The sequence below is a fragment of the Procambarus clarkii genome, chromosome 52 (genome assembly GCF_040958095.1).
Source record: "Procambarus clarkii isolate CNS0578487 chromosome 52, FALCON_Pclarkii_2.0, whole genome shotgun sequence".
In the NCBI taxonomy this organism is placed as follows: domain Eukaryota; kingdom Metazoa; phylum Arthropoda; class Malacostraca; order Decapoda; family Cambaridae; genus Procambarus; species Procambarus clarkii.
In genome coordinates, this window is record NC_091201.1 from 8,160,416 (window position 1) to 8,172,764 (window position 12,349).

General features: G+C 45.0%; 1 protein-coding gene across 1 annotated transcript; it reads left to right on the plus strand.

Annotated features, from left to right (window-relative positions):
- Positions 1-1,028: 1,028 nt before the first annotated feature.
- LOC123752388 (zinc finger protein 708) lies at positions 1,029-11,991 on the plus strand. Its single transcript, XM_045734445.2, has one exon. The coding sequence runs from the start codon at positions 1,952-1,954 to the stop codon at positions 2,891-2,893; it is 942 nt and encodes a 313-aa protein (XP_045590401.2). The 5' UTR covers positions 1,029-1,951; the 3' UTR covers positions 2,894-11,991.
- The last annotated feature ends 358 nt before the right edge of the window (positions 11,992-12,349 follow it).

Here is a 12,349-nt window from a genome sequence, read left to right on the forward strand (position 1 = left end):
CCCGAAATGCTGTGCGTATTAGTGGCTTTAGGCATTGTATGTACTAGCTGTATCTAGAAATCCAATATTATGCTTGTAACTCATCTTGTATGTATGCACTTTTACCTGAATAAACATTTGATTTCATTTGATTTGATAAGTGTATGCCAATCCAGAGAGGTGGTAGTTCTTATAATAATAATAATAATAATAATAATAATAATAATAATAATAATAATAATAATAATAATAATAATAATAATAATAATAATAATAATTTAGTTAGGAACAGTACATATATACATAGTTGCAGCGTTACAGTACAAACATTCTGTTAGATTTAAAGATAGAGGTAGTACATACAATACCTAAAGCCACTAGTACGCATAGCGTTTCGGGCAAGGAGAGGTGGGGGGAAAAACACTTAGACTGAAACTTAATAGTAATTGAACTTAAAGTATAAATTGTGTAGAATGAAAAACAAAATAATAAAAGATAAAAAAAGGGGGGAACATGGTAGAAAATAGCCAATATACAAGTTGGTCAACAAACAGCATTATTTTTTTTTAAATAGTAAGACATGGGTTGACATTTAGAAGTAAGGTAGGTTACATGGAGTTAATTAGGTAGTATTTAGTTTTCATCTTAAACTGGTTTAGAGAGGTACAATCTTTGACATAATTGGGAAGGTCATTCCACATTCTGGGTCCCTTGATTTGTAGAACATTCCAAGTTTGATTAAGTCTAACTCTTGGAATATCAAATAGGTATTTGTTTCTGGTGTGGTGCCCATGAGTTCTGTTACAACCTTCCAGGAAGCGTTGAAGGTCAGGATTGACATTACAATTCAATTTATTACCACCAAGGTATATTGGTGGTATATTCGTAGTACTTTTGGTTTAATAAATTAGTTCTCATTATATCTTCTTGTATATAAAAAATAAAAAAAATAATCAAACCAAAATATATTTATATCTACCATAGTCTACCCCAAGTATCGTATGTCAAAGAAAATGTTAGCATTAGCACAGTACCGTGAGCGTCCAACAACATCAACACCGTTCACCTAACCTTCACGCAAAAGGCCCATATCAATATGCTTGGCGCTCCTCCCTGCTGTGGATACCCCCAATCCTCGGGTGTAGTTTTGAAAAACGGCGTTGTAGCTGCTGCATCCTTGGCCCATACCTCAAGCCCGTTTGAGGCGTTCCTACTGGAATTACTTTGTGAAACTTTCTTAGTGCTCCGTCTGGTGGGTATGGACTTAGGTGAAAGGAGGTTATGTCTCGCAAGTAACCCACTCGTCTAGCAGTAATTAGTGACAGTGCCTCTCCAGACCGATGTGCGAGGAATCGGAACCACCGTCTTAATGCTCGCATGACGAATGCAGATTGGACATATGAGCATGGTGGTCCATCTCCACTGCCTGTAACTTTTGGACTTCCCATAATGGAAGTGATGGAGTCAGAAGGAGGCCGTGGACCATTTTCTGTTTCTCTGCAGTTTCAAGCTGCCAAGACATTTTTTTTTTGTGACTGGTTTTGGATTTAAACATCTGCCTTACACTTTACTTTCAATTCAACAGCCATAGACCGCATGAGGAGTATCATTATGCTGTCCCATGACTGTCCTATCACTTCCTGCAGACCATACATCAGAGTTTATAGACCGAGCAGCTTGCATCTGTAGGGTGCCCTACATAGATTATTCACCTGCACCTGGAAAAATGGGGTACATCCTGTCCTGTAGCCACCTCAGTCCAAATACTGTACAGCAATAGCAATATTCTTGATATCAGTATTGAGAAGTTTATATGCTTAGTGTAGTTATAACCTTAAAACCATGACCACCAACAACACCAGGGCCTGATTAACCAACCTAGCAGTTGGTTTCTGAGAGACAACACATATCACAAAGCAACTTCAGTCATCGGGAGGCGATAACTTAAATATAAAGTGCAAAAGTAATAAAAATGGCAAAACCCCACCAGTGTTCTGAGTGTGGGAAAACATTTAGTCGCATTGGGCATGTGACGACTCACATGATGGTGCATACAGGTGAGAAACCTCATGAGTGTCCTGAGTGTGGGAAAGCATTCAGTGAACTTGGAACTATGAAGAGGCATATGATGGTACATATGGGTGTTAAGCCTTACAAGTGCCCCGAGTGTGGAAAAGCATTTAGTCAACTTGGACATATGAAGACTCACAGAATTGTGCATACTGGTGTTAAACCTCACAAATGCCCAGAATGTGGGAAAACATTCAGTGAACGTGGAACTCTGAAGAGGCACAGAATTGTTCATATGAGCAATAAACCTTACAAATGTCCAGAGTGTGGGAAAGCATTCAGTGAACGTGGAACTTTAGAGAGGCACAAAATGGTGCATACAGGTGATAAACCTCATGAGTGTCCCGAGTGTGGGAAAGGGTTCACTCGTCTTGGATATATGAAGAGGCACATGATTCTTCATACTGGAGCTAAACCTCACAAATGTCCCAAATGTGGGAAAACATTCATTGAACATGGAACTTTGAAAAAGCACATGATTTTGCACACGGGTGATAAACCTCACAAGTGTCCTGAGTGTGGGAAAACATTCAGTGTAGTTGGAACGATGAATAGGCACAGGATTGTGCATACTGGTGAGAGACCTTATAAGTGTCCTGAGTGTGGGAAGGGGTTCACTCGTCTTGGGCATATGAATGCTCACAGGACATTGCATACGGGTGTTAAACCATTTGAGTGTGCTGATTGTGGGAGAAAATTCAGAGAACGTAGGGCTATAATAATTCACATGTTAGTACATACTGATGATAAACCTCATGAATGTTCAAAATGTGGGAAAAGATATAGGCACCGTATTAATTTGAGACGTCACATGTCAGTTCATATAAATGGCAAATGTAATTAATGTCTAGAGTGTAAGGGGTAAATAGTTAAAATGTTGATATGAAGAAGCACAGGTTGTAATACAGCCTATAAGTGACAGGCCTCCTGTGTGTCCTAGTTGTAGGAAAAAAAAGAAAAAGTATAAGAAGACACATATTAGTGCATTAAAGCAATAAACTTCAGGTTGTCTTGACTAAAGGAAGCCTCAGTAAACAAATGAACTTTATGACACCATATCGTGTATCAGTTTGATGAATTCTATGAGTATCATTTTTTATTATTGTATGAAATGCATGTAAACATATAAACTATCATATAAATGCATATAAACTATCCACAGATTTAACGTATTATTTAAAAATTGTCAGCTTCATTTTAAAAATATTGTTCCATTACATTCCTAGATGAACTTCCCATAAAGGTCTCCATGGTGTAGTGGTAATACACTCGTCCCACACTTTGCAAGTGATTTGGCCTGAGTTCGTATACAGGATGGGGAGGATTGACTAGGTGACAATCCTTAACTGTACTCCTCTGTTCATCCAGCAGTGAATGGGTACCTGATTCTGAAATGATTTGGCAGTTCATATTCCGGGAAAAATTAAGATTAAGGATCTGCCCGAAATGCTATGCATTTCGGGCAGATCCTTAATCTTAATTTTGATCCTTAATCCTTAATCTTAATTAATCTCCAGATCCTTAATCTTAATTAATCTAATGACTTTACAAGAATGTAAGAACTTTTGTATATAAATAAATAAAAATGTAAGGTATTTTTGTTTTCATAAGTTTGTATAAGAAATTTACTTGGCCACTAGCCAATTTTTTTTTTTTTTGTAACAAAGCTCTTCAGAATGTAATATCTAAGTTTAATTTTAGTCTCTTATGCTTTTGTAGAAATTAAATGCACATTTTTTCAAGTAAGATGTAACAAAGATTAGAACTCTGTTCCTATTATTCTATATTTGCATATCATCATCCTTTTATACACCACTAAGAAATATACACCTGCCCATCTTGTCCAAAATTTTTGAAAAACTCATGTATAAACAGCTCTATTCATTTCTATGATAATCATAATATACTTAGTTGAAACCAATATGGCTTTAGGCCCCATAAAAGCACCAACAATGCTCTTATAAATATGCTTAACCTAATACGTGAAGCTTTTGACAAAACAGAATTTCCCATTGGTCTGTTGACCTGCATAAGGCTTTTGACACTGTTAACCACAATAACCTTCTCAAACTCCAACACTATGGAGTCAGAGGTCACTCCCTTCAATACTTGCAATCTTACCTCAGTGACAGGCAGCAGTATGTTTCAGTGAACGAGGTTACTTTTCCATTCTCCCAATTAACATTGGCATTCCACAGGGTAGTATACTTGGTCCACTCCTCTTTCTCATATATATCAATGCTCTTCCAAATACCACTCAACATTTGAAGCCAATTCTGTTTGCTTATGATACAACCTTCATTTTCTCAAATGGTAACCCTCTTATTCTAAATGACATGGTGAATACGGAACTAAATCAATTCCATTTGTGGTTGACTGCTAACAAACTTACCCTTAACATCGTCAAGATGTTTTATATATTGTTTGGTAATAAGTCAAACAATCTAATTCATCTAAGAATTAATAGTACATAAATTACAAGAAGAGTAGAAGGAAAGTTCCTTGGTGTTCACATTGATAACAAACTAAATTTCCATTGCCATATACAATATACAGTATAACTAAAAAAAGTTTCTAAAACAATAGGAATTCTCTCCAAAGTCAGATACTATGTTTCTTGCCCTGCCCTAGTTACTCTGTATTATTCACTTATTTATTCATATCTCACCTATGGTAGCTGTGCTTGGGGGGATCTACCACCCTTAATTACCTCCTACCCATAATTACTAAACAAAAATCAGCAGTTAAAACAATCATAAATTTCAGTCCCAGACACCACTCTGCTACCCTACTGAAATCTTTGAACATGTTAAATATCGTCTGCGCATACTCTCAAGCATTCTCCATATCTATAAAACACTGAACTGCAATGCCAATCCTTACCTTAAGAGCTTCCTAAAAGACTGTAGCAGAACTCATGGGTTACCACATGAGGAACAAATATCTCTTTGGTATTCCTAGAGTGAGACTCAACCAAAGCAGAAATGCTATGCAAATCAAGGGTCCCAAATTGTGGAATGACCTCCCAAATGTGGTTAAAAGCTTTATTTCTCTCAATCAGTTTAAAAGAAAGACTAGAACTATTCTCAATATCATGTAGATAATTTCACTAAAATTTTCCCTCGTAATTAGCTATTTTTGTGTTAATCTTAAATTAAATTTTATTTATTTATTAATACTGTACCTGTATGTCCTTTCTTGATTGTGTCATCTAATTGTTGTATTTCATGTATTAAGTGTTTAATCATGTCCTTTTCTGGGGGGAACCCCGTTAGCTCCCTGGAGCTTTCCAGGCTGAATGGATATGGATAACTTTCTGGGCATCAGTCAATGTGCACGGAGTTCTTGCTTACCGGGGGACCATGAGCCAGAACCTGGCCCCCCTTCAAGAAAGGCACGAGGAGCAATTGCCTATAGAACCCCCCCCACCCCCCCGGTGTGGTTGGGAGCATTCTGTGTCTGCTATTGACCGGATCTGGCACCCAGAAAGATAGATGCAACAAAACAAACCCCTATTCGGGTGAACCTATTGCTACCAAAAGCTGAACGAGTGAACAGAACTCTCCAAACGAAAATTAGCAAACGAGTATGAAATCATTATGTCGCCAAGTCGCTGTCTGCACAACCCCCCCTTTCCCAGGAGGGGAAGGAGAGCCCCAGACCCCACACCGGTGATCCACCCTGCAGTTCTCAGGCTGATGTGCTACTGGCATGGTCTTGTGCCTCTGGCTCCAACAATTTGTCTCAGATTCTGTGCCTTGTGGCTTGGACTGTGTCTACTGGTGGTGTGCGAGCCAGGAGTAATATTCTTCGGTATTTGGGCTGCATGCGCCTAGGGCCACCTTCCCTAGGTACCCTGTAAGTACTACCCTTGGGGCTTGGCCACCTTCCACAAGTCACCTCCGGATCTATCCCCGCTGTTTTTTACTGCTTGGTACTTGGCCGCCCTTGGAGTCAACTGGGGTCTTTGTTGCCCATATTTGCCTCTCGGTAGGGCTCCGATGGATGTGACCCTTGAGTCCCCTCTTGCTTCGTGCGAGTCGGAAGGTTGCTCTTTCTCCTTGTCTCTGGGGGACAATCACCGGTTGTGTGTCTGCCATGCTGCCTCTTGGGTCTGTGATTCTTTTGACCCGGACTCATGCGACGTTTGTTGCCTGTACATGCTCCATTTCACCCAAGCTACTGATCATGATATGAAGGTGCAGGTGGCAGCTGCGTTGCATGCTAGGTTTAGGTTGCTGCAACGTGCTAGGTTAGTTGCTTCCCTGGATGCCCGGAGACTGCCCCGTTTTGGTTTTAGGGGACCCGGACTTGGGGGTGGGAGCTGCTTTGGCTCTGGTTCCGTCCTCCCCCCCTTGTCCTTTCCATTCCATTGTCCATTCGGTTCCTTCCCGCCTTGCTTCCGGCTCCGAAGCATCTGAGGGTTTCGGAGTCAGGAGAGTCTCCTTCCGGGGTGGCAGTGGAGTCATTTGAGCCTGGCTCTCCTGCTGGAGCTTCTGGGGTCTGACCAGTAGGCCCCCTTCGTTCCTGCTTTTTCGTCTGCTCCTGCCTTTTCTTTAGAGGCGGAGTGTGTGAAAGGCAGCTCAGCCCCAGATCCTTGGAGTGAGGTTCCTGGGGCAGGGGTGGGGTTGACTTGGGGGCCTTGGGCCCCATTGGACCCCGCATGGGTTTTTGTATCCTCGGAGTGGAGCTTGGTGTTACAGGGCGTGGGGGTTCTCATTTGCTCTCTCCATGTACGAGTTGACCGGATTACAAGCAGAACTTTTGGCATCTACCCCTCCTCGGGGTTCGGTTCCGTGACTCTGTCGGTTCTTCGGTTCCGTCTTTCCGGAGGTTTCCATCTTCCCGAGTCTAGTGCCAGTGGGTGTGGGATGCCTTTGTGGCTTACCTCCTGCGTGACCCGGATTTTGCTTTCGTGATGAGTCCGTGTTCCTTTGTGTATGGATTTTCGTGTTCTTACTGGGTTCGTTACAAAGTTCTGGAGTCGTTCTGGTTAGCAGACTGCCCTTTCTTCTCTTTGGAGCCGTGGCATAGGTTCTGTTGGTTCACATGTTTGAGTGGTGGGAGGCTCAGATGGTATTGCAGGTTTTCCTGGGGGGCGCATTTGAGCAGCCCAATGAGTGCTTGTTTGCCCCTGCCCTTCCACGGGATGTTGGTGTGATGCAGCTTCATGTGCAGGTTCCTTCCCTTTCGGCTGCATTGGTCACGGAGGACTTGCGTACACGGAACGTGCTGACTTCAGCCCTGCAGTTCTTCTCCCTCCTTGAGCTGTCTTGGGACTGGCTTGCGGTGGATGTGGAGGAGTTTGGAGCCACCTCTGGGTCTGGTGCGTTGCCTTTGGCAGTGCGAGTGTCGTCTGCGCTGTTAAAGCTGTTCGCACACCTCCTGCAGGATGCGGTTTCGCTGTTTTTTGCTTCTCGCCTTGTATGTCGGCAGGCAGTGCTTGCTTCTTCCTTGGAATCCACTTGGGCCATGGCTTTTAGATTGTCTTCGCCCTATTGTTCGTTGCTGTTTGCAGAATCTACGGTGATGCAGTATCTGCAGGTAGCTTCGGCTAGTTGCTGTCCTGAGTCGGAATTGTTGGTCCTTCAGGGGGCTCGTGTGGGGCCATCCCGGCAGGGTCGTGCCAGGGCTCGGGATTCTGTCTCTCATGGTAGGCCAGTGGTGTCAGGTTCAGAGCTGGCACAGCCTTCTGTGCCGTCTGTTTCTGTTCAGGGCAGGGATCGCTCTTTGCACCATTTGGGTGCTCGTAAGGTGTGTCAGCCTTATTTACGGTTCGTCCCAATGATGGGGCGGTGGGGGGAGGCTCACTTTGTTTGCTTGCACCTGGTCCCACGATTTGTGGGTGTTTCGGGTCACTTCGTGCGGCTTGTTGTGTGGCTCCTCCTTTGGGAAGTTTGGGGCAGGCCTCTTCTCCAGTGCTCTGTCAAGTCGTCTCCGAGTGAGTTTGCTTGGGTATTGTTGAAACGTCCTCATCCCTTAGGTAGATCTGCCGCCTGTTTCCGGTCTCGAAACAAGACTGCTCGAACCTCCGGTTCATTCTGGACTTGTCTCGTCTCAACCCGTGGGTTTATTGTCCTCCTTGTAGATGACTATTCTGTCCCAGGTCCGTCTTCTGTTGAAGCCGGGCGCTTGGATGGTGTCCCTGGACCTCCAGGATGTGTATTGACACTTTCCAATTCATCTGCGATTCAGGGACTAGCTCGGTTTTTTGGTGGGACGTCAAGGTTACCGCTTTCATTGCCTTCCAATTTGGCTTAAATCTGGTGCCTCACGTTTTTACTCGCCTTACTTGCATCGTGGTGGCCCGCCTGCGTCTATTAGGTGTTCGGGTTCTGGACTACCTAGACGACTGGCTGGTTTGGGTTCCCAGCCTGTTTGTGTGTCTGCTCGCCAGGGATTTAGTTCGTTCCCAGCTAGCCAGATTCAGGTTCTTGGTGAACTGGCAGAAGTCCCATCTGGTTCCCTCTCAGATTTGGTCTTGTATTGGACACTCGGGCTACTTCCTTGTCTCTTCCTCTGGTGGCTCTGCTTCATCTTCGTTCCTGCCTTCGTCTGTTTCTGAGGGGCTCCCGGGTAACGGAGCGGTTGCCCGAGAGTTTGTGCGGGAACCTGAACTTTGCCATGATTGTCTACCCGCCAGGTTGGGTGTGGATTCGTCGGCTGTTCTGATTCCTTTGGGGACATCCCTTAAGCCTCTCTCTCGACTGGTGAGTTCGGCCTCCGAGGGCCTTGCATCAGTTGCTGCATCGCCGGCTTCTTATTCTGGTTTTTCGGGGTTCAGTGCCTTGGTGCCTACCCGAGCCCTCGCTCGATGGGTTTATGGACGTGTCGTCTCTTGGCCCAGGGGCTTTGTGACCAGTGCTCACCAGGCCGGCCAGGGGTGGTAGGTTTTGTCTCTGCGTCGGGCTCACAGCACGGTGCTGGAGTTCGTGGCTATATGGATGTCACTGGAGGATTCGGGGTCTCTTGCGGATTGATGATTTGGCTCCATTCGGACTGTTCCCTGGTAGTTCATTGCCTGAACCGCAGGGGACCATTCGATGTGGTCCTTGGCTCTTTGGAGCTGGTCGCTTTGGGTGACTCGTCTGCTGAGTTCTCGAGGTTTGACTTTCCTTACGGTTCACGTTCGGGGGAATGTCCTGGCAGACGGCCTGTCCCGGTTCATTCTCCCGTCCACGGGATGGACGGTCGATGCCGACTCGTTCTGCTGGCTCTGCTGAACGTTTGGGCCTCCGGAAGTGGATCTCTTTGTATCGGCGTGGTCGAGGCGTCTTCTGTTATACGTGGCGCCCTTCCCCGACTGCGAGGCTATCAGGATTGATACCTTCAGGCAGGGCTGGGCGAGGTGAGGTTATCTGTACCTCTTTTCCCCAGTTCAGCTGTTGCTCCAAGTTCTGGCTCGCATGGAGACTTACCAGGGGAGAGTAGTCCTCTTGGCCCCTTGGTGGCCGGCCCAGTCTTGGTTTCAGTCGCTGTTTGCTCAGTGTTTGAACCCGAGGGTCTTCCCGTGGCTCCGCTTCTTTCAGGAGATTGGTCCTTCCCGTTACGAGACTGGTTCGCTCTTCTCGAGTCTTTGTGTCAGTTCTTTCTGACTCGAGTCTATCCTTATTTGTATGGGGTGCAGATGGCTTTGTTGTTGGTCTCCCGTCTGCGTGCTCCATCTTGGCGGCAGTATGTGGTTTCCTGGTGGTCCTTCCGGTTTTTCCTATCACTGCATAGGTGTATTTCGGTCTCTGATAGGGTTGTTTTGTCTTTCCTGTCGTGGTTGTTTCAGGACTGTCATCTTATACCGAATACTGTCGCCTCGTATCTTGCGGTGCTGGCAGAGCCGCTTCAGCTTGTGTTCGGTATTGATGTTACATCTGCTCCGTTCCGGAAGTTGTCTCGTGCGTTATTTCACCTCCTTCCTGCTCATGCGTCACCTGAGCCCTCCTGGTCCTTGGACCGGGTGCTCTCTCTCCTCTTTTCTCCTCAGTTTGTGGTGGCCCCTTCAGTTCAGGATTGTTTTTCCAAGGCTCTTTTTCTGTTGGCATTGGTCTCTGGGGGTTGGGTCAGGGAGCTTCATGCTCTCCTCCGGCAGTAGGGGTTTTTGCTCTTTAGGTTTCTCCTCTATTGTCCCTGGTGGTAGGTTAGTTGAGTTGCAGCCATCTCCTTCTTTTTTGGGGAAGAATGAGACTGCTACTTTCTGGAGGGGTCCTTGGGTTGTTGATGCTTGGTTGGTCAGGCTGGGAGTGCATCATGTCTTGTGTCCAGTTGCGGCTCTCTGCTGTTATTTGTGCTCCACGGCTTCAGTGGCCGGGATGCGCTGTGTGTTGATCTGTTTACCTTTTTTCCCGTTCCAAGGCTCGGGTCTCCCAGGTCGTCCGCAGGATTATTAAGGCTAGCCAGCCTGTGGTCTATCCTTGTGCCCACGATGTGCGTAAGTTTGCTGCTTTGGCTGCCGTCTTTGGCAACATGTCTTGGGTTGACATTCAGGCACAGGGTTTTTGGAGGTCGAACAGGGTCCTGACCGCTCACTACCTTGTCAATGTCCCTGGACCTTCTAGGGCCTGTGTTGCATTGGGTCGGCAGTTGCAGTCAGTTGTCTCAGCTTCACATTGAGGAGTGAGGACTGACTGCCGCCCGGGTAAGTCCCTGTTTTTCCTTGTCTTTGGGTAGGTAGCTCCGGGGAGCCGATGGGGCTTCCTCCAAAAAACCAGCATTGAATGTAATGAAACGCCATTTTCTGGGTGAGTCCTGGAGGCTCCCCAGCATTCCTCCCTCAATCCGTTCGGCGGTGTTTTCGTGTATTTTGACATCCAGCCTAAGAACTGCAGGGTGGATCGCCAGCGTGGGGGTCTGGGGCTCCCCCTTCCCCCTCCCAGAGGGGGAGGTTTGCACAAACAGCGGTACGGCAACATAATGTCATGCTCGTTTGTTAATTTTCATTTGGGGAATTCTGTCCACTCATTTGGCTTTCAGTAGCAATAGTTTCACCAGAAGAGGGGGTTTGTTTTGGGGCGCCTACCTTTCTGGGTGCCAGATCCAGTCGATGGCAGACATAGAATGCTCCCAACCACACAAGGGTTTCTATAGGCTATTGCTCTCTTGAGGGGGCCAGGTTCTGGCTCATGGTCGGCTCAGGGGAGCCAGTCGGCCGAGCGGACAGCACGCTGGACTTGTGATCCTGTGGTCCTGGGTTCGATCCCAGGCGCCGGCGAGAAACAATGGGCAGAGTTTCTTTCACCCTGTGCCCCTGTTACCTAGCAGTAAAATAGGTACCTGAGTGTTAGTCAGCTGTCACGGGCTGCTTCCTGGGGGTGGAGGCCTGGTCGAGGACCGGGCTGCGGGGACACTAAAAAGCCACGAAATCATCTCAAGATAATCTCAACATGGTCCGAGACAAGCAAGAACTCCGTGCTCATTGACTGATGCCAGAAAGTTATACATATCCATTCAGCCTGGATAGTTGACCCTAAAATGGCAATTCATTACATACAACGCATGTTTTTTATCCTAATTTATTTTTAAGTGTTGGCCCCTTTAAACTTAAATTGTACTACAGTATATTACTCCCAAGTTATGTTAACGCTGCTTTTCTAAATTACTCCATAGTATTTTCACATCGTTATTAAGTAAATAAACTACTGTAGTGTTGCTAGAGCTACTGACTCCTCCAAGTCAGTAGCCAAGTCTGTGCCTTTCATAATTAAGTATCACCTTTTTATTGTATTCATTTGTTATTTTTCTTGCACTTTCTAAAGTTTGTTAGCTGACTTCTCTTTGTATTAAGTGTTTACTTGTTTACCATTAAATAATTTTTTCAAATTATTTTATGTTTTGCCCAAAATGCTTTGCATAATAGTGGCTTCATTAGTTTGTGTAACTCCTGTCTGCACAATTGCACATTACTTCTATGTTCTTTGTACACATTCTTTTGAATATAAATATGAATTTGAATACACAATTCAATATAATTTTGCCTCTGGTATCAAGATTTGTATTGGCTAAGGATATTTTATCATTACTGTATTAAACACAGTGTAGGCTTGCTGTCTGGGAAATATTTAGGAATGGACAAAAAATAGTTATATTAAATTTATTGGAATACTTATGAATAAAAAAGAGATTCTTCTCAAATTATACAGTACAATACTAGAATATCTGCTTTACATACAGTACCAATGGAGATACTGTATTAACAAGGAAATAGCAGCATCCAGTGTCTTGTTGCTCTCCAGCTGTCCAAGAGAAAATTTATATTTTTACCCTTGGTCCACATAGATACAGTGTATAAACATGTGTAGTGTGTTTTTGG